The sequence below is a fragment of the Delphinus delphis genome, chromosome 5 (assembly GCF_949987515.2).
Source record: "Delphinus delphis chromosome 5, mDelDel1.2, whole genome shotgun sequence".
Classification (NCBI taxonomy): domain Eukaryota; kingdom Metazoa; phylum Chordata; class Mammalia; order Artiodactyla; family Delphinidae; genus Delphinus; species Delphinus delphis.
The window spans coordinates 21,871,013-21,893,929 of NC_082687.1; the positions used below are offsets into that span (position 1 = coordinate 21,871,013).

General features: G+C 41.6%; 1 protein-coding gene across 1 annotated transcript in view; it reads right to left on the bottom strand.

Annotated features, from left to right (window-relative positions):
* The window catches only part of RNF150 (ring finger protein 150), a 237,109-nt gene that overhangs the window by 47,376 nt on the left and 166,816 nt on the right, over nucleotides 1–22,917 (bottom strand). Inside the window, exon 5 of the mRNA XM_060012080.1 lies at nucleotides 1,173–1,269. Coding sequence (XP_059868063.1) covers nucleotides 1,173–1,269 — 97 coding nt within the window. The remainder of the gene's footprint in view (nucleotides 1–1,172; nucleotides 1,270–22,917) is intronic.

The window sequence follows — 22,917 nt, forward strand, 5'->3', positions numbered from 1 at the left end:
GCTCAAAGCTACAGTCACACAAATTGATTTGTGTTTGGTGTATCGACTGTTAAAAAAAAAAAAAAATCAGCATACAGCCGGCAGGGAGGCAGGGGAGGCAGGGTAGAAAATTCAGCCAATCCACGACCTTGTGACGCTTCAGGTGCGTGCCCTCAAACAGAGTCACTCTGGTCTTCCCGGGATAATTAGCCCTCTGGCATTAAAGGAAGCCTTTGATATCTGATCTGATCCTTTCTTCTTCAGTGACATCTTGGGACTTTTAAAATTCTGTTTATTCTCTGCCATTAGTAGTGAGGAATGACAAGAGGAGGAGACAGCAAAGCGGAGGGGGAAGGGGGAGTCCGGTCTCTGTATGCTGTTTGTCTAGCTTCTTTTAGACGGGGCCAGGTTGTTCTCACATCTCTGCGCAGCCCTCGGGTCTGGTGGCCTGGCTTGCTTCCTGCCCTCACCACAGCAGACGGTGCCTCAGCAGCTCGTGGCCTTCACTCGATATGGTCCCTGGAAAGTCTTTCCCTGGAGCATCAAGCCAGCCAGCTGGGGGCATTCTCTTTGCACAGGGGGAATGACTAAGTTTGATAAAACGTATAACTGAGGGCGCCAGCTTGAGGGTAGCGCTAGAATTCAGTGGTTCTGGCTTTGGCTTCCTCGTCACTCAAGCTCGCCATGGAGATCTGAGCTCAGCAGAGGGCCCTGAGCCAGATTCCCAGGGGCTGGCCTCCCCTCCCATCGTTGGGAAGAGCTTGTTTCCTCTGGAAGCTAGGAGATGGTGGGGCAACATCAGAAAGTGTGGCGTGCGGGTCTGCTTGATGACAGCGCAGGTAAGTGACACAAGAGTGTCATCAGTGTACAACTGGCCCAAGAGGCCTCTGTGGGTGTCCCACCTGCTCTCACCCACTGCAGCCCGGAAGAGGAGCCTATGAGCTGCTCAGGCAGCATCTCAACTCACAGACAAATACAATGGACATGCTGAGAGGGTCACGATGTTCTCAGATTGAGAAAAAGTGAGAGGAGAAATATATCCAGACATGGGAGCGCTCTTAGGGCCTCATCAGGTGACGCCACTGCTATGGGATTGAGGGGACACAGAAAATCCAGGGATGCTGTTTTCTCCCTGCTTTGTGGGAAAGGCAGAAAGACAGACATGACGATGCTGTAGGCTGTGCTGTGCTTACCGGGATCCCTAGGGCTTTAAGAATGTTCATCTTGCACATGGGACAGGTGCGATGGTCTAGGAGCCAGGGGTCAACACAGGACTTGTGGAAAAGATGCCTGCAATGAGAACCATACATCTTAGCGCGGCAGTAACTGCGGAGAGCACCTAGTCCACTCCAGCCCAGAGACTTGTTCAAGGTCACGCACTGCTCGGTGGCAGAGACAAGACTCGGACCTCCATCTCCGAACACCTGGGCCAGTAATGCTTCCTGTTACACCCTGCGGTGATACAGTCAACATCTGTCTGGCTCCCAGGAGGGTCCTCTATGATTTGCAGCTGAGTCTTCCAAGTTTGAGAAAATGCAGAGAATGTAGAAACAGAGAAATTTCTCTCTTTTTAGACAGGAAGAATCTTGAATGGAAAGAAGGCAAGTGGGGAAATTTGCACAGACCTTGCAGAATAACCTGAGAGTTGCCACTTGTAAATCAATCCAAAATTTCTTTTCCTACAGTCAGAAGCAAACTGCAAAATAAAGCCTCATTTCTGTAGATATTCGGGGTCTCACACAAAAGGGCAGAAGAGCTCCGGCAAGCATTTCACAGCACAAGTGATGTTTTAAGTTGCTGTGGCTGGTGGCTCTCACATCAGAAGCCGGAGGGGCAGGTGCCGTAAGCTTTACTGTTTGTACAGCTGATGCGCTCGACTCCATCGCCAGCCTCACGCGCCAGCCCTCCGGAGCCTTCCTCTGAGTGACAGGATAAGGGGGGCATTTAGTAGGTGCGGGGGTGGGGAGTCCTGACTAAACTTCCTCTCAACGTGGCTCACAAGAGCCCACTCAGAGATCTCAGGGGCTGCTCGAATCAGAAGCTTGTCTTCTCACGCACACGACTCCAGACCACGGGCAGAAGCAGTCAGAATTTCCTGCCTGGGGCAAGAAGAGAGAGAACCATCTGTCAAGTATGAGGGCATCCTTAGGACACGCCATCCATGCTGCACTATTCCCGGAACGCTTGCACGCTCTTCCCTGACTCTCATTTTTATTGTGCTAACAGTTCTACCAGCTGTCTTTGCATTAGAAGGCTTGAGGCTCCGATGCGTACAAAGGACCCCTCAAATCAGAGAAGAGCTCGAGAAGTGTCACTTCTGAAACTGACATGGAGAAGAACCCATGTCTCAAGGATAGCATTAGCTGTGTACAGGACACGATCGCATTGGGGATTAGGAGACGCAGAGGAGCAACCTGGATGTGTCGTGTGTTTCCAGGTCATTATTTCCAATGCCTTACAGATTGACCGCTTACAAGTAAATATATCACATCCATTCGTTCCCTTAGCCTTGCATCCACGCGACAAGGAATGCCTGCCGAGAACTGTGCTCCTCACTGGGAATCAGCATGATAGGGATCTGGCTCCTTCTCTTTGGGAGTATAATCGGAGAGGCAGACACTAATAAAACAGAAATAAACTGCTTCACGACAACAGCGCTAAGGACACATTAGCAGAACATGGAGTTGGTAGGGCGCTTGTGACTGGGAGATGCATCCTAGTTTGGGTACATAGAGAAAGTTTCCCTGACGAGGTGCCGAAGCTCAGACCCCGGAGGGCTACACAGACATTGTCCACAGAAGGGGAGGAGAGGAAGAAGAGTCTTCTAGGCAGAATGACTGGCTTGTACAAAAGCCCTGACCTGGGCACAGGAAGAAGGTCAGTCCCAGTGCAGCAGCAGGAGGGAGGGGCTGATGCGGGGTCAAGTGTCCCCCTGCACCCCTACCCCCAAGCAATAATCGACCTCCCTGTGTTCAGGCTCTACGTTCAGAAAACAGGTGCCTAATCTAAATTTTCTCCCTCACTGGTGTTCCTTCTGGGGAAAAGTCAGTCAGACATTCAGGTCCCTTTGACCATTCCTGGGAGGCAGGCTCTGTTGTGTTTCCTGCACATGTACTGGAAGTCAGAAAGACAGCAGGGCCAATCATTAGCTGTTTTAGCCTAAATAAGTCACTTAGCATTCCCACGTCTCCTCCGCCTCATGTGTAAGATGAAGATACATCTATTCCTGCGGAGGAGGCTTTCCTGAGTCTCCCACACACAGAAGCTGGTACCTACTCTTATCCCCTGAGTGACTTCTTTGTCTGCACTGGTCATTCTTACATCTCCTCTGTGATGGTTAGTTTCATGTGGCAACTTGGCTAGACTATAGTACCAGTTCTTCAATCAAACACCAATTTAGGGTAGTCTGCAGATGTGATTCATATCTACAGTCTGTTGACTTTAAATAAAGGAGATTATTCTAAATCATCTGGGTGGGCCTGACCCAATCAGTTGAAGAGCCTTAACAGCAAAACTGGCTTCCCTGAGGAAGAAAAAACTCCGCCTCAAGATGGCAGCATCAGCCCCTGCTCAGCGTTTCCAGCCTGTAGACCTGCCCTACAGATTTCAGGCTTGCCAGCCCCTATCATCACATAAGCTAATTCCTTAAGAATATATGGTGGGATACAATGGCTGTCTGGAGAACTCTGACTGGTACACCCTCCAATGAGAACATAAGCTCTATGAGAGCAAAATCTTCGTTTACTTAATTCATTGTTAGATCCCCAGCAACTAGACTAGATCTTGGCACACAGAGGACGCTCCAGAAATATTTGCTACATGAATGGGTATTTCTCAAAAGGCCTGGCACTCCTCACTGCCTGCACATGGCTATCAAGTCCCACGAACTCATTCTTCCTAAATCTCTTCTAACTTCATTGCCTATTTTCTTTTTGCCACGCTGCTCCCTCATTCATGATCTCATTAACTCTTTTTCTGTATTGTTGTACTAACGTCTAAACTGCCCTCCATGCCACCAATCTTTCCCTGTTCTTTTCATCCCACTCATCCTTGCCAGATTTATCTTCCCCCAGAAAAGTGCTAGTTACGTCACCCCCTTGTTCCATTCTGTTCTTCACGAGGAGCTGGGCACCAAGATGAATAAGACAAGGTCCTTTCCTTCAAGGCAGAATCACAGTGCTTCAGTGGTTCCCTGGGAACTACAACAGAAAAGGCCATTGAAGAGCCACCCTTCTGGATCCATCGTTTTCTGGCTGTGGGATCTTAGGCAAGGATTAACTCTCCAAGACTTCATCCCTCATCTGTGAAATTTTGTCTTATAGGTATGGAGTTTGCCAGTGATTGAGTCTGTGTGTGTGTGTGTGTGTGTGTGTGTGTGTGTGTGTGTGTGTGTGTGTATGAGAGAGAGGGAATAAATACTGTCCATGAAGCTGAAACTATAAGTCCTGATCATCCTTAATTGTAAGCTATCATTCATCTTATTAATACCACTATTATATCTTGTTTGTAGATATTAGGTTATCATTCTGCTTTCTACTCTAAACTTTCTAATGCTGAAAGCAAGTAACTGTAAATTAAAAACAAAAATCAAAGGGAGAACTAAGGACAACAAACACAGTGCTAAAATGATACACAGGGTGATCATGTTGGCTATTAAATAACATTCAATTATTCCTAATACCATATTTCTTGTGTTGACCAAATAGGAAGACTACTTCCTTATAATTGGGATTGCAAACAATTTTTTCCCTCCCATATGGAAAGAAAAATAAAAGTCACTAGACTAAATAAATAAAGGAAGAGGGAAAGAATCTGGAGCTTAGTGAAATGCACCAACAGTTCAACAAACATCTCTAGGGCAATGTCTATCTCACTCATTCTATTTGTATGATTCGCAGCAGGGCACGGTCCCTTCCCATGTTTTAACAAAGGCTGCATGAGAAACTACATACAGAGGAACAATGGGATGTGACAGTCTATCTCCTAACGATCCTGACAAGCTGGAAATACAACCGAGGGTTGACCAAAACTCTTCTCCCTTCTTATTCACCAAAGGGAAGCATACCTTTTTTTTTTTTTTTTATGCGGTGCGCGGGCTTCTCACTGCTGTGGCCTCTCCCATTGCAGAGCACAGGCTCCAGACGCACAGGCTCAGTGGCCATGGCTCACGGGCCCAGCCGCTCCGCGGCATGTGGGATCTTCCCAGACCGGGGCATGAACCCTTGTCCCCTGCATCGGCAGGCGGACTCTCAACCACTGTGCCACCAGGGAAGCCCGGGAAGCATACTTTTTACAAAGAGTTCTTCAAACCCCTGACAAAAGATGATGCCAACAACTGCATCATAATGCTGAGATGATTATGAATAATATAATAATTTCCCATTTGAGGGGCAGGAATGACAAACCCCTGTTAAACTTGTTTCCACATCTTTTGATTCTTATTTATTTATTTTTAAATTGAATTTTTTTTATTGAAGTATAGTTGATTTACAACATTGTGTTAGTTTCAGGTGTACAGCAAAGTGAATCATTTATACATATACATATATCCATTCTTTTTTTAGACTCTTTTTCCCACATAGGTCATCACAGAGTATTGAGTAGAGTTCCCTGTGCTATACAGTAGGTCCTTATTAGTTATCTATTTTATACACAGTAGTGTGTATATATCAATCCCACTCTCCCAATTTATCCCTTTCCTCCTTCCCCCCGGTAAACATAAGTTTGTTTTCTACATCTGTGACTCTACTTCTGTTTTGTAAATAAGTTCATTGGTACCTATTTTTTAGATTCCACATATAAGCGAATCATTCTTGCTTTCTACTGTCCTTTCACCTATATGTGTGACTCCCCCCTCAATTAAATGACAGGTTTTCCCCACTGGGAGGCAGAAGGGGACTGTTCTGGCCTTTCTATCTCACTTACTTTTGCAGGCTTTCTTAGACCCTGCTACCCTCCCACGGAGATTAGGATCCTGGGGCTTTCCTTTTGGCACCAGTGCAAGTTGTTTCATTCCCCTCGATGAAATAGTGCTCAGAGAACATAAGTCACTCAGGGACCAAAGAATCCCATTCTCCTAGGCAACATGTTTAGATAAGATCTATCCAGTGCTTCTATGGGGAGTCAAAATGTTTCTTCAGAGCTTCTGAATCTTATTTGCAAAGTTGTCAATGACCTAAGAGTCAGTGTTTAATTAATAAACAAACAATAACTACTGGGTATCAAATGCCTGCTATGTACCAAGCACGTTACATACATTATTCATTCACGACAGCCCTATGAGGTAGAAATTATTATTCCCATTTTATGGAGGAGGAAGCTGAAGCTGGTTAAAGTAAATTAAATTATCCAAAGAGCTAGTAAGCTGCAGAGCTGGGACTCAAACCCAGTCCTACTGTCAGTGCTTGTACCCAGATCTACACTCCACGCCCTTCCTTCCCACACTGAACTGTCATGAGCAAGACAGGGGGAGTCGTGGTAACTTTGTTTGTTTGTTTATTTATTTATTTATTTATTTATTTATTTATGGCTGCATTGGGTCTTCGTTGTGGCTCACGGGCTCTAGAGCGCAGGCTCAGTAGTTGTGGCGCATGGGTTTAGTTGCTCCGCGGCATGTGGGATCTTCCTGGACCAGGGCTCGAACCCGTGTCCCCTGCATTGGCAGGCGGAGTCTCAACCACTGCGCCACCAGGGAAGCACCCCCATGTATTTTTGTGCTCCAGCTTCGAGGGGGCAGTACCTTAGTTACAGAGGTTGGGAATTGAGCAAAACCAGAGGAAAAGTCACCTGCCTTAAGTGTATTCATTTGGCTACAGAAGGAAAAGCTGTCAAATACTGGCCTCATCAGGCCTACCCTTAGCCATCAGTCTGCTTGCTTTATTTGGGAAGACGGTAACACTGGCCTCGAAATGCTTTGTCCTCCCCCACTCTCCACTGCCCAATAAATCTGGTAAATGTTAGTTGGCAGCTCCATTACCTTTGCACAAATTTTCAAATCTCTATCATGAAGTATCACAGAAAGAAATACCCACTTTTCTTCAAGGCTCTTCCCAACCTGGTCTGGTTTCTCTTTCCTGCTTTAGCTTTTTATTTTTTTTTCTTTTTTTTGAGGTACGCGGGCCTCTCACTGTTGTGGCCTCTCCCGTTGCGGAGCACAGGCAGGCTCAGCACATGGGCTCAGCAGCCATGGCTCACGGGCCCAGCCGCTCCGCGGCATGTGGGATCTTCCCCGACCGGGGCACGAACCTGCGTCCCCTGCGTCGGCAGGCGGACTCTCAACCACGGCGCCACCAGGGAAGCCCCCTGTCTTAGCTTTCTAAAATACAAATATGATATCACTCCCCACATGTGAAATGCTTCAACTGCTTCCCACTGCCTACAACACAAAGTCACAGCACACAAAGAAGGCTCACCCAATCTGGTCCTTGTCACATCTTCTGCTCCACCCCCATGTTTACTTCACATTCTCACCATAACTCTGGAGTGTCCTTCTCAGTTAAAAAAATTTTTTTTTGGTGTGGCAAATCTTGCTCATAATTCAAGTCACAGCTCAGATGTCCCTTCTCTTCCCTGAACATCCCACCTCTTTTCTCCAAACTGCCAAGGAGAGTCTGTTTCTTTTCTTTTTCTTCCTATTTTGTTTTCTCACATATGTTGCAGCAGCTGAGTATGTGCTCTGCTTTCAGGGTCTGAAGACCCCTCCTTAGTTCTGTGATCTTTGGCAAGTAATCTAAGTTACCTGTGGCTTAGTTTTCCCTTCTATGTTTTATGACAATGTCCTTCAACTGACAACCCTCTGAAGTAATAGTCTGTGATAATCCAACAGAGGGTTTTTATCACAGGTAAAGGACAAAGGACACAAAGAGAACAAATGGAGCCCAAAGTTAGTAGAAGGAGAGAAATAACAAGATTAGAGCAGAAATAAATGAAATAGATGCTAAAAAGACAACAGAGAAGATGAATGAAACTAAGAGCTGGTTCTTTGAAAAGATAAACTAAATTTACAAGTCCTTAGCTAGACTCACAAAGAAAAAAAAGAGAGAGGACCCTAATAAATGAAATCAGAAATGCAAGAGGAGATGTTATCATTGATAACCACAAAAGTACAAATGACCATAAGAGACTATTACAAACAATTATATGCCAACAAGTTGGACAACCTAGAAGAAATGGATAAATTTCTAGAAACATACAATCTACCAAGACTAAGTCATGATGAAATGGAAAATCTGAACAGACCAATTACTAGTAAGGAGATTGAATCAGTAATCAAAAACCTTCAACAAGTAAAAGTTCAGGACCAGATACGTTCACTGGTGCATTCTACCAAACATTCAAAGAAGAATTAATACCAATTCTTCTCAAATTCTTCCAAAAGATAAAAGCGGAGGGAACTCTTCCAAACTCATTTTATAAGTCCGGCATTACCCTGATACCCAAACTAGACAAGGACCTCACAAGAAAAGAAAATACCGGCCAGTATCCCTGAAAAACATAGGTGCAAAAATCCTCAACAAAATGTTAGCAAAGTGAATTCAACAATACATTATAGAGATCACACATCATGATCAAGTGGGATTTATTCCAGGGATGCAAGTATGTCTCAACATCCACAATTACACCATATTAACACAATGAAGGATAAAAGTCAAATAATCGTGTCAATAGATGCAGAAAAAGCATTTGACAAAATTCAACATTTATGATAAAAACTCTCAACAAAGCAGGTATGGGGGTAAAGTATCTCAACATAATGAAGGCCAGATATGACGAACTCATAGCTAATATCATATTCAATGCTGAAAAGCTGAAAGGACGTCCACTTTAGCCACTTTTATTCAACATAGTATTGGAAGTACTAACCAGAGCACTTAGACAAGAAAAAGAAATAAAAGGCCTCCAAATTGGAAAGGAAGAAGTAAAACTGTCACCATTTGCAGATGACATATTATATATAGAAAACCCTAAAGACTCCTTCAAAAAACTGTTAGAATACATGAATTCAGTAAAGTTGCAGTTTACAAAATCAATACTGAAAAATCTGTTGCATTTCTATACATGAATAACAAACTATTAGAGAAATTAAGAAAACAATCCCATTTACAACTGCATTAAAGAGAATAAAATACCTAGGAATAAATTTAACCAAGGAGGTGAAAGACTGCATATTGAAAACTATAAAACATTACTGAAAGAAACTGAAGAAGGCACAAATACATGGAGAGATAGTCCATGCTCATGGATTGGAAGAATCAGGATTGTTCAAATGTCCATACTACCCAGAGCAATTTACAGATTCAATGCAATTCCTATCAAAACTCCAATGGCATTTTTCAAAGAAATGGAACAAATAATCCTAAAATTTGTATGAAACCACCAACCCTCCCCTCCCAAATAGCCAAAGAAACCTTGAGAAAGAAGAACAAGGCTGGAGGCATCACATGCCCTGATTTCAAATGATATTACAAAGCTATAGTAATTAGAACAGTATGGATAAAGAAATTGTGGTATATATACACAATGAAATATTCAGCCATAAAAAGGGATGAAATCTTGCCATTTGTGACAACATGAATGGATCTTGAGGACATTATGTTAAGTGGATAAGTCAGACAGGGAAAGACAAATACCGTATGATCTCTCTTATATGTGAAATCTAAAAACGAAGAAACAAACATACATGAGCTCATAGATACAGAGAACAGATTGGTGGTTGCCAGAGGTGTGGGATGAGGAGTGGGAGAAATGGGTGAAGGGGGTACAAAGGTAAAAAGAAAAAGAAAGAAAAGAAAAAAAGAAAGAAAGGAACAAAGGTTTGTTACTGCTTAGCTAATGTCATTCTAATGAATTGATAACCACTGATTGTTGATCTTAAGTCCAGACAACTTAAAAATTATTTTGTCTGTTCTAATACATTTTCAATAATAGACAATTATACTGTTGGTAAAAAATATTTCTTGCTAATTTTTTTGCCCAAACTCATTTCAAGACTTCGGATAAATGTGTCAAAACACTTGTAAAAATATTTACTAACTAAAATCAGAAAAATGGAAATTACAGAACATCACTCTTGTTCATAATTGGCATTTATTTTTAAATTCGATAATTGCTCATGTTGGCAATGGTGTAAACAGTCTCATATACTTTTGGTGGGAATGTAAATTGATCTGGTTAGGCAATATGGCAGAGTGGAATCAATTTTGAAATGCATAACTCTTTTGATCCAGTTAAAGAAAAAGATTTCACTTTAGATTTATGTCTTCAAAGTGAGAATAAATTTAGGTTGTTAAGGGAAAAAAATGACAAAAAAAATTACCTGGCAAATAAGAAGCTAAAGTGTCATTATTTAATTAACAGTAATTTAGCTCCTGTTCCTTGCAAGTGAGTTTTCTATGGTAGAGGTTACTCTGGAAGCACTTTCCTTAACTTTTATGGACTCTAAATTATGAAAGAATTCTGCTTTCTTCTGGGGGCCTAATGAGGACATTATGGGGTTGGTGAGCCCATGCTCTGCCCAGACTGTCTGGTAGACATCACACTGGGCCATTCCTTCCATGCAAATCTCATTTCGAGAATATCGATTTATGGATCTGGGCACAGGCATTACTCGGTTAGAATGACCAAAATGGCACTGGTGATGACACTTACAGAATGTCAATGGAGCCCAGACAGTGTCATGAATATTGCTTAGGAGAAATGTACTTCATTCCTACCCAGAGGAAGGAAATCTAAAGTGCTCTCATTGATTTTCTTAAGTAGGATTTCACTCCACCCTTGCTTCTAAAATCAGGTCAATTCAATGAGAACTTTGAAAAACACATGGACCTGAGCCAGACTTTCCCTCATTCTTTGTGATCATGAACTTCTCACCATCAAGTTACTTCCTTCCATGGTGTCTCATCTTCCTATGTCTCCTATACAGAAAGCCCTTGCAGGGATGGCCGTGCAGTGGTCATGCAGCGTTGGGAGGTCAGTTAAGCAGACACCAGCCTCTCCCTACCAGAAACTCTGCCCAACCAGCCCAGTGCCCCTCTGTAGGGCTGACTCTGCTACTGGGTTTGGTCTGAAATGTTTGGACCAATTTTGAGAAGCTGCATTTACCCCCGATGCTCCCTATTTAGGTTATGTAAACATCATTTTTTTAAAAAGGAGAAAGAGGAAAAGGAAAGGGAAAAAAAGAGCTGTCACACAGAACCAGTTGTAACCATATCATGGCTGTTGTTATAAATACAATTGCTTTGTTTTGGCAAGCTAATCTGCTTCGCTAGCAGTTTTACCTGACGAAGGGGAAAATAAAATAATGCAATAAAGTAAATGATGGCTCACTTCAGTAGCACAAACACCGCCCTTCTGTGAAAAAGGCTGGTCTGCTTTCAGGCCCAGGATGACAAGATTGGAATCACTGTGGAGAAAGCAAATCCCTTAAAGCTGGGCTAGAGTTGATCTGGATTCCCTGGGGTTCTTAGATGTTGGCTTAGAGTGAGATAGGCGTTTCTGAGGCAGACTTTTAGCCAAAACTAGAGCCCCAGAGAGTTGAGTGTACGGCAGAGCACCCTCACGGGGCAGGGGAAGGGTGGGGCTAAGGTGTCAATAGCCTAGCAGTGGTACCAGGACCTTGGAAAGAGTACTGGTCTAGAAGTCAGAGACCTCTCTGTGCTTTGGACCCTATGACCCTATGAGTTAAGGTTTTCTTTTAGTTAAATAAAGAGGTGTTAATGGTCCCTGCCCTAACTCTATTATAAGCTACCGTGAGATGCAAATTAGACAGTATATGTAAAAGAGCTTTGTAAACAGTAGAATGCTTTTCAAAGTATTATGATAAATGGCCAGTTATTTCAGCCATTTGTCCATAGTATTGGGTTTAAGTAGCATTACAGAAAAACCAACAAAACTTAAAGAACTAAGAAGCTGCATCAGATCCTCTTGCTATGGAACTCAGTTTCTTTTTTAGCAACTGGAAGAAATGGATCCTTTCGGAATGCAAGTTCTGAGGGAACTGCAGAATTGTCTTCTTACAGAGTGTCTCATTCCTTTGGGTTCTGGCAGAGGGAAGCTCTGTGCTTAAAACTTGACCCTGGTCTAATTATATTGTTTGGTCGGGGTAGCAGAGCTGGTTGGCATGTGTCCCAAGTGTCTAGTTGATGAATATAAATGGGGATCAGGACATCTGAAGTCAGAATGCCACATTTAACAAGGTTATTAGAGTTCAAGACATCTTTCTGAAGGCGGCATTTGCTCTGTTGAAAATATAACAGAAAATAACACATCAGACATTTATCAATGCTGCCACATCTCCTTTCATGTTTCCTTCCTTTAATCCCCTAGATGGAGTGATAGCTAATTTTTGGCAGTTCATACACAAAACTCCAAAGTAATCAAAGAAAAATGATTAGAATGAACCATCAACAAACTCTGAACTTAAATTTTATATAATTTTGACTAATGTACAAAGTGAACTTTTTTCTTTAAGTCCACAATGTAGTTTCTTTGGTACTGTAAAATTTTCTTTCATTACTTTAAACGCATATACTGTATCTTAAGATAGCTGGATGATTTCTAAGTAGGTATACATTTATGTACACACTACCCAGATGAAGATATACATTGTTTCCATCACCCCAGAGAGCTCTCTCCTGCTCCTGTCCAGATGATATCCACTCCCTGCCACGAATCCGTCATTAGGACTTCTGTCACCAAAGATTAGCTTTGCCTGTGATTGAATTTCACATAAATGGAATCATAAAGTATCTATTCTTTTTGCCTGGCTTCTTTGGTTCAACATAATTTTTTCAGATTCATCTGTGCTTTCATGTACATCGATCGCTGGTCTTTTTATTGCTGAGTAGATTTCCAGTGTATGACTGTTCCCCAACTGATTTACAGATTTTTCTGTTGTTAGACCTTGGGGTTATTTTTTGGCTATTACGAATAAATGTGCTATGATGACCATTCTTGTACAAGTCTTTCTGTGAATGTATGCATTCATTTCTCTTGGGTGTATATCCAAGAGTGAAACTGCTAGGTTAGAGGATAGTATATGTTTAACTTCAGTAGAAACTGAAATTTCCAAAGCAGTTGTGCCACTTTAAACTCCCACCACACTATATAACTTTTTTTTTTTTTCGATACGCAGGCCTCTCACTGCCGTGGCCTCTCCCGCTGCGGAGCACAGGCTCCGGACGCGCAGGCTCAGCGGCCATGGCTCACGGGCGCAGCCGCTCCGCGGCATGTGGGATCTTCCCGGACCGGGGCACGAACCCGCGTCCCATGCATCGGCAGGCTGACTCTCAACCACTGCACCACCAGGGAAGCCCCATACTATATAACTTTTAATCTGGCAGAGTATGTAAAATTATGTTCCTGAAAAAATGAGTTTTTAAAATAACAGTTTTCGTGAATAATGACTATTGAGTGGGATGCCTATACCAACATAAATTTAAGAGAAATTTGAAAAATGCAGTTAATTGCTCAGTTGTTTTATTATTATTATTATTTTGGGGGGGTAAAGAAAGATGAAAGAAGAGGAGATAAAAATAAAGATAAAAATTCATAAATTTAGTAACTTTTTTCTATTAATCCAAAAGCATCATAAAAACCAAAAATATTTAAATGACAAAAAACACTATTTACCAAAACATGAAAACAAAATGTTAAAAATAGTTAATACCACATTATATCAGTTCTATGCCGTATCATTTTCCTCCCCCATTTTAACATCTCTGAAATCAGGAAGCATCTTACTATCGATGACGATTTACATTTACAGTAGATATGCCAACTAAAAATTGTTGCTTGCCATCTGGTTCTGAAAGAATGAAGTCACTAGCTACTTGCTGACTTTCAACACACCCTGAAAGGAGTTTGGGGTGGAGACCAGGAATGAGGCACTCTGTGCTCTGGGAAAAACTGGCAGAACAGGCCTTTAGAGAGTTAGATATTTCCAGGAGAAGATTTTATGAGCCCAATTCCCTGCATCTTCTCATATATAGAAAAGCACTAAAATCATTAATGGAGACATCTGCTCCTCGTGGCTAGCAGCCACCTTCTCGTGACCAGCAGCAACCTTCTTCCAAAATGTGTGCTTGATGACACGTATCCCCCTTCACCAAAATCACATATATTCTAACCTCCCCCTTCCACTTCTTCGGAACAGTTCCCTAGAGGTATCTGAGGCTGTCTCCCAGGCTATAGTCCTCATTAAGCCCCAAATAAAACTGAACTCACAACTCCCACTTGGTGAAAATTTTTCATTGACGGTCAGATGCGATATGTGAAGAGCTTAGGTTAGTCAAGAATAATATCTCAGAGAAATCAAAGACATGGGAATTAAAGCTAAGTGCTACCTTTGTATTTGGCTACTAGATGAGAAAGATGGTTAAAAATGGCACTACTTCTTGGTTCCAAAGAAACACTAATGCAGGCACATCCTGCTAGTATGGGGTGTAAATCATTACCACCTTTCAGGAAAGCAGTTAGACAAAACTTATCGAGATCCTTTGGAAAGCACTTTTGACCCAGAAAGTTCACTTTTAGGAACATATCCTAAGCGATAAACACAGAAAAAAAAAACAAACAATTGAGATTATGATTTTATAATGATGAAAACTGGACGCAATTTAAATGCTGTACGATAAGGGGGACAGTTAAAGAAACTCCAATAACGGACCATTATGCAACCACTAAAATATTTTAAGATAATTTCTAAAGTTACTGGAAAATGCTTGCTTTTTAATATTAGATGAGAAAGTAGAATAAAAATTATATTAGTGGCCTGACTCTACAATGTTTAACAACATACATGGGATGCTTATATATATACATACATCATAAAAATTAAATATACTAATATTAATAATGATTATTTCTGGGTGGTGAGATTATTATTCTTCCTTCTTTATACTTTTCACCATTTTCAAAATTTCTTACAATTAGTCATGAAACATTCATAGTTATTTAAAAAATATAAAACGGCAGAGAAAAGAATGACCGATAATCTAATTTGCGTAACATGGGCATGAAAGAGTAAGTCAAATCTTATGAAAATCAGCCAGTGTTCACCATTTTTTTAAAAAAAGTTACTTGGAGAAAAATCTGTTCCTAATCAAGCATATGTAACAGGCACAACAGGGTAAAGTTAGGACAGACCATTTCTGCCCGGCTAGAAAGCATCCCTTTGTTTTCCACTTCGCAAGTTATAAGGCTCAGAGTCGGAATCCTGATCACATTAGACTGTTTTGTAAATTGTTTTTACCCGTAAAGAGGCTGGAATCTTCTGTTCACAGAGACATTCAGTTCATTTGACTCATCTTAAAATTAGATGGGTCCTGGGGTTAGAAACCTTCAGGGGCTAGTGTCTTTTATCGGGCTTTCCATAAAACTCGTGATTTTTGAAGTTTTCAAATATGAAAATGATATTCATTTCTACATCAGGTTATAATTCTTCTTTATGTTATGTTCTTTATTATGATCATGTTGTGTCTGGTAGGGAGAGTGAATGAGAGCCCCTAAGTTCACAGATGAATATCAGAGTCCAACTGTGATGTTGCCTTCAGTTGTCATTGAAGGACCCAAGACCTGGATCCCACATCAAAGTTTCAGGAGAAGCAGGGGAGGCTATGAACTGCCCCGGTGGGTTTGGTTGGAAGCATCCAATGGGAACAAGGAAACTCTCTGGGACACAGTGAATAAGCAGAGAGAGAGAGGCCCATCTGATGCAAGCCACTGGTGGTAACGCACTTGTCTTGTAGGCACGGTGCTCTCACCTATATTAGCTCCGTAAATCTTACTAATTTGATCTTAAGGAGGCTGGTCCTTGGCAGGCAAGTGACTCTGGAAGGCTTAGGGTTCGTGTTTGTTCAGAAAGCTTTACAAATGGATCCCTCTTCTGTTTGCCATGTGCCTTTTTACTAGATCTCTCTCAGAGCTGCTTCTCTTGTAGAGGAAAATGTCACCTGTCCTTACCGACAGGAGTTAACGGATTGTTAATGGATCCATTGTTAATGGATCTGAGGGGTCAGTAAGTAGGTCCATGTTAAAAGTATACATACGTCAGTCACATCAAATGAGAAAGGAAAGTAGCTGGTTATTTGGGTAGATGAACAAAGACGATGTATAAGCCCCTTGTCAACTGTAGATACGTGGTATGTAACAGACCTCCACTGAATTCATTGAATTAGACCAAATCTAGGCTTTGACTTTTCAACAGCCTTCAAAAAATTCCTTTTCCAAATCTCCAGGCCTATCCCTTTTAGTATCTCTCTAACTGGAATGTCATTTGAAATTCCTTTGCAAATTAGGGTATGCATTGCCCCGATTTGCACATACAAGCTTTCTTTGTCCTTCTCTATTAATTTGTTCTGTACTTTAACAGTAACTATTTATTCTGTTTTCTCTTTTCAGTCTGGCATAGTATTGTGTTAAATCTCCATTTCATCTCTTTCAACACCAGTGCGGTTAGTCATGTTCTGATCTTTGTAAAAATGTAGACTCAAGTTTCAAAGAAGAAAGAAAAAAGAAACAGTATGATATATTCTATGTCCTGAATTACTAAAGAGATCTCTTACACAGATACAATTGAAATTTAGCCTCATTTCTAAAACAGAGAGATGAGAAAGAGGAAAGGCAGCATAGCATTTACACATAGGATCCAACAATTGTCTATCTAAAATGGAACTCTGACTAAATGACCCAGTTATGGGATTGTTTTGGGATGAATAACTCAGAAGAAAGTTTTAAAAAGATAAGCCAAAGCTGGTCTTCAAGTTTTTTTCTTTTTTTTGAGTGAGAAAGAAAATCTGTTTCAGCGTTTGAAATCTGTTTCTTCTGTTACAGTTTTTGAATAACAGTGTGCTAACCACTGGATTTTTTCTATTGTTTAGAATCCGAATGGAGAGATATGAGAATGTTTTAATTGCAAACAAATATAGATGTATCTATCAGTCACCATCTGACGGGGCAGCTATTTTCAAGTAATCCAAATGGCTGACTCATGCTAGGTTTACCTCCAGAATATCTCCTGACTAGATCCTTCTCCCTATGTGCCCAATGCCAGCACTCCAAGTCAGGCTGCCAGCATTTCTTGTCTTGACTTTGCCACAGTCTCCTAACTGGTCCCCTTGACTCCATTCACATCACTTTAAGCCTTTAAGCCACGTTCCACACGTGCCAGTGTGCTGTGTATAGAGCACAAGCTGAACCCGTCAGCTGGTCTCCCAGGACTTGGCTATAACCTCAGCTCCTCAGCTGGGCGTTCAGGTCCTAAGTGATCTGATCCTACCTCTCTACCATTATCTTGACACGTGCGTTATATTCTGACAATTTCAGGTTACCACTAGTTATCTTTGCTTGGAATATTCTTCTTAGATCTGATTGACTGGAAAACTCCTTCGGTACTACTTTCTGGAAAGTAACTAGGCAATTTGAATTTGTAGGCTTAGAAACAAAGAAATGATCCAAAATGTAACTAAGGTCTACACACACAGAGCTAATTTATCACAGCCCTATTTATAATAGCAAAAAAAAGTATGTGGGTATGGAAGGGGGGAACCACATAAATGTCCAAAAAGAGTCAAATAAATTATGACTTAGGGGATATTATACACCAATTAAAAATGATACTGTGAAAGTTTTAAACACATGGAAAATGTTTATTCTAGAAAGGACTTACGGTGACCTTAAGAGATGCAGATATCCAAAAAGATGCCATAAAAGCAAAAGAAGAAAGGAAAATAAGAAGAGAGACATAAAACAGAGTCAGGGATGAAGCTAAAAAATCCCTTTTGGCTATGGGATGGGCTCCAGATTTGGCTGTTGGCTTTCTATCAACAAACATAGAAAAACAAAAATCTGCAAAATAGCACAGTTTTGTATCCACAATATAAAAACATTCCTTTGCTCAGGAGAAACGCAGGTATTCCATGTGTGAACTGCTCTGGTGAGTCCTCATGATGAAATCAGAGTAGAAAATCCTAACGAGAGCCACAATGGCAAGTTTCTTAAGATTGCTTCTTACAGTAATTCCTGATAAAATCAGTGGCAACTGCACCAGGCAGCTCAATTCTCTTGTAAGGAGCGAATATGAAATAGTGCACGTTCTTAATTTTCTGTGAATCTACCTTGTTACAGAAACACATTTTAGAGACACAGAAGGACTGAAGTATATTTCAATTAATCTTCATAAAGAAACAGTTTTTTTTAGTCATACTTCTGATACACTTAATGAGTTTAAATTTGTGCTCGCTAAAAAAGTACCCGGAGGGCTTCCCTGGTGGCGCGGTGGTTGGGAGTCCGCCTGCCGGTGCAGGGGACACGGGTTCGTGCCCCGGTCCAGGAGGATCCCACGCGCCGCGGAGCGGCTGGGCCCTTGAGCCATGGCCGCTGAGCCTGTGCGTCCGGAGCCTGTGCTCCGCAGCGGGAGAGGCCACAGCAGTGAGAGGCCCGCGTATTGCCAAAAATAAAAAATAAAAAAACATAAAAAAGTACCCGGAGTCCAGCCAATCTAGCTGGATAATTAAAAATAGACTTATCAGAATGAATGACTAAGGGGCAGGAGTAGAAACAGGGAGATCAGTGAGACGGCTACTTCAGAAAGCCAGGAAAGAATGGATGGTGGTAATGATGTTAGGAATAGTAATAGGATAGTAACAGTTCTAATAATAATGGTAAGAGTAACATCATATTAGTATTGTAATAATAGCAATAATAATAATACCAGATATATACAGAATTATCATTCACTATCAGGTTTCGAATTGAATACGTAAAAATCAATTTTTAGCTAGCTAACTTAAATTAGATTCTTGAATCAAAACTAAGTTCCTTCACTGACATTTTCTTCTGTTAATAAAAAATCAAGCCTAAATTAAAACACACACACACACACACACACACACACACACACACACACACACACACGCACAACTCCAGGCTGGGGGAATGGAGAGTTATTGTTTAATGGCTACAGAGTTTCAGTCTGGAGATGAATGTCCTCATGGTGGCACAATAATTTGAATATACTTTATGCCACTGAAATATAAATGTAAAAACAGTTAAAACGATCAACTTTATGCTATATATATTTACCACGCCCACCCCGCCCACCCCCCCACCCCCCACCGCCTTCCAGAATGCTCTACCAGGTAAGCTTGCTCAGGACAAAACTGAATCCTGTTGTGAAGAGGGCGGAGCCCAACAAGCCATGGACCTGCAGAGCTGCTCACTGACCTGGACTCCCGGCTCCGAAATACGCACCAAGTCCTGATTAAAAGGGCAGCCAGTGTCCACAGAACTTGCCTCCTACGGTTTCCCCCCAAGAAGCACTATTTACAAAACGTAACTGCAGGAGCTAATTTGTAATCATGAGAATTTTGTATAGGAACTGGTGAAAAGTTGGAGGCACGGCTACCAAAGACAATGACTTGAGCACTAGAGGATTTTATCTGTAATCCAACTGTGACAATAACAAGCCAGCAGGACATGCTGCCTCCATGGGGCCATTAGTACCCAGCCGAACTCTGTCGTCTGTCAGAAACTGCTTTTCTGTCTCTCTAGGGGGCTGGGGATGATGCAATTTGAATAGCTCATGGATGGGTTACTATGGAATGAGCTAAGGCGAGTTAAGACACATTCCAGTTTTACCCCAGAGGACAATTCTGACTGGCCCATGAAAAGACCCCGATTCTTTACGCGGGCCTCTCACTGTTGTGGCCTCTCCCGTTGCGGAGCACAGGCTCTGGACGCGCAGGCTCAGCGGCCATGGCTCACGGGCCCAGCCGCTCCACGGCATGTGGGATCTTCCCGGACCGGGGCACGAACCCGTGTCTCCTGCATCGGCAGGCGGACTCTCAACCACTGCGCCACCAGGGAAGCCCTGTGGAGCCTTTCTTAACTTCCCTGTGCCTGGTATTAGTTCCTCCAAAATTTTAATTCATTTTGCTATTAGTGCTGCATATATGTCACTCTGTATTGTGATGACTTATTTGAATTCCTATCTCTCCCTCACTAGCCTGATTTCCTTTACAGCAGGGAACATGCCATTTGTCTTTTCATTTCTGGTACTTCACACTATTCCTGGTATACAGTTGCTACAAAAGAAATGTTTGTTGTTTTGAATAAAGCATTTAGTTACTAAAAAGGTTATGGCAAGGGCCTGCTTTTTGCCAAGGAGCTTTCATACTTTTTCCTCAATTGTGGGGAGAGTTTGCAAACAAAGGAAAAGACAGTAGTAGAAACTAATATCTTCCCAAATTAGTGATAACGCTTTAGTAATAAATTAGAGATAGGAAAGAATTGTATAGGCACGTAGAGAAAGGACGTATACATTGCTTTGTTTTTAAAAATTGACAAACATGTAGAGAAAGGATGCATACACTGCTTTGTTTTTAAAAAATGACAAACAAGGACGTTTGCTCTGCCCAAGGGGATCACGCTCTTTCTGAAATACGGCGTTTGCAATTGGGTAAATAGTTTGAGATGAATAACCATTGAAGGACAGTGGGGACACCATAGGGTCAAAGCCGAAGAAGAATGAGAGAGCCCAACTTCTTCTCGGGACAAGAGAAGACAACAGACTTCAATAAGATCTCTTTTGTGGCTAAAAATCATCATCGCAAGTACAGATCCTAGTCACACAAAACAGCCCTAGAATGCAGTCGTCGTATGTTTTGGCATAGGTATGCTACGGCAAAACCACAGCTCCTTGGAAAATATCTTAGTGGTGTATTAGGATCAAATCCAAACCACCAAAGTTAGACCTGAGATGTTTTGTGTGCTGTTGTGGTCCCTCCCTCACATGAAACGTGGGTGTCCAGGCTCACCCCATGGGGAAGCTTGCCTCCAAGGGCTAGAGAAGGACCCTGACAAAGAAAGAACAATGGGGGAGAAATGGCACATGAATATGTGCACAGTTTAACTTTATTCATCACCATGACTACAAATAAAGAGGAAGAATCACTTATTAATTCATCCTAATTTGTGCAAGTGTCTTCAAAAGGGAAGAATGATTTTGAAAAAGTCATGGTACGAGACTGGGTGATTTGGAAAGACACCCGAAATGGCAACCATAGAGAAGAGAGGCACCCAGCATGTCAGGAGTTAGGAGGCCACCGAAAAGAGTGTGAGAGAAGAAAGACAATACGCTGGAACATTGTTTGAAACAGTTTTTACTCCAAGGAGATGCAAAGAATTCTGTGGATGAGTCAGCCTGGAAATAATTGGTAAGAGAGACTATAAAGTTCATAGGAGCAAAGGCTTAATAATACCCCAGAGGAAATTATCTAGCAAAAAAGCAAATGCCAGTGCATTTGTTTGATAACATCCATTAGTGCCAACTGTCTGGCAGAAACCAGCAACAGGCATAAATATCTTGATTTTAAAAGCCACATGGAAAAACTGGAGAATCTTCAAAGAGTAGGCCTGTGTGTCTAGTTTAAGATCAAACAGCAACTACAACCTGACTTTGGTAATGCTCGATGTATTTGTTATTTGAAGCAGGGCCCACAGGAAGGAAATAAAAGCAGATGTACAGTGAGGAACCTGAAGCAAAAAGAATCAAGAAATGAGCTGAGAAGCAAATGATGATGTAAAAAGGAGGAGCCTAAGGCCAAACTAAATTGGCCTAGGGCAAGTGTTAGCATAAATAAGATTAAACTTCCTAAAGTTTTTTTTTTTTGGTGACAAGTACTAACGTGCTACTTTTGTCTTTGTTAAAATTTCTAAAACATATACTATAAAAGCAGATCTGGAATAATATATCATGACAATTTAAATACTGCTAAAGCAATGTAATTTGTCATAATTAAAAACTGAAATCAGCTAAATGGTCCGCAACAGGGGCCTAGTAAATTACATTGTGGTACATCTGTGACTTAGATATTATGCAACCTCCAGCAATTATATGCAGTAACATGAAATATACTCATGAAAGAGCTCTAACTGAACAAGCTATTTTATACAGTATGAATGATGGAGCTAAAGTAAGCCTATATATAGTTTTTTTTTCTTTTACTGGAGTAAAATTGCTTTACAATGTTGTGTTAGTTTCTGCTGTACAACGAAGTGAATCAGCTCTATGTATACATATATCCCCTCCCTCTTGGACCTCCCTCCCACCACCCCCCATCCCACCCATCTAGGTCGTCACAGAGCACCGAGCTGCACTCCCTATGCTATACAGCAGGTTCCCTTAGCTAACTATTTTACACATGGTAGTGTATTTATGTCAAACCTAATCTCCTAATTCGTTCCACCCTCCCCTTCCCCACACTGTGTCCACATATCTGTTCTCTACATCTACGTCTCTATTCCTGCCCTACAAATAGGTTCATCTGTACCATTTTTCTAGATTCCACACATATGTGTTATTGTACAATATTTGTTTTTCTCTTTCTGGCTTACTTCACTCTGTATGACAGACTCTAGGTCCATCCACATCTCTACAAATAACCCAATTTCGTTCCTTCTTAGGGCTGAGTAATATTCCATTGTATATCTGTGCCACATCTTCTTTATCCATTCACCTATCGTTGGACACTTAGGCTGTTTCCATGTCCTGGCTATTGTAAATAGTGCTGCAATGAACATTGGGGTACATGTGTCCTTTTGAATTCTGGTTTTCTCAGGGTATATGCCCAGTAGTGGGATTGCTGAATCATATGGTAGTTCTATTTTTAGTTTTTTTTTTGTAATTACTTTTGTAAAGTTCTTTGGATTCTCAAGGAAAAGATGCTATTTACCTTTTATTTTAGCTTTGGATATTTTTTATTAGTAGGAGACTCACAAGGCTCTAAGCCAGCTCCAAAGAAAAGGAGAATCAAGACTTTCCTTGTGCATAGGTATGAGGCTTTATAAAACTCTCTTAATAAAATGCTGCAGAGAGGAAAGATGCTAGCGGGAGAGGCTGCCTGTAGTTCACATGCTGCCATTCTTGGCCAGCATTTCTAG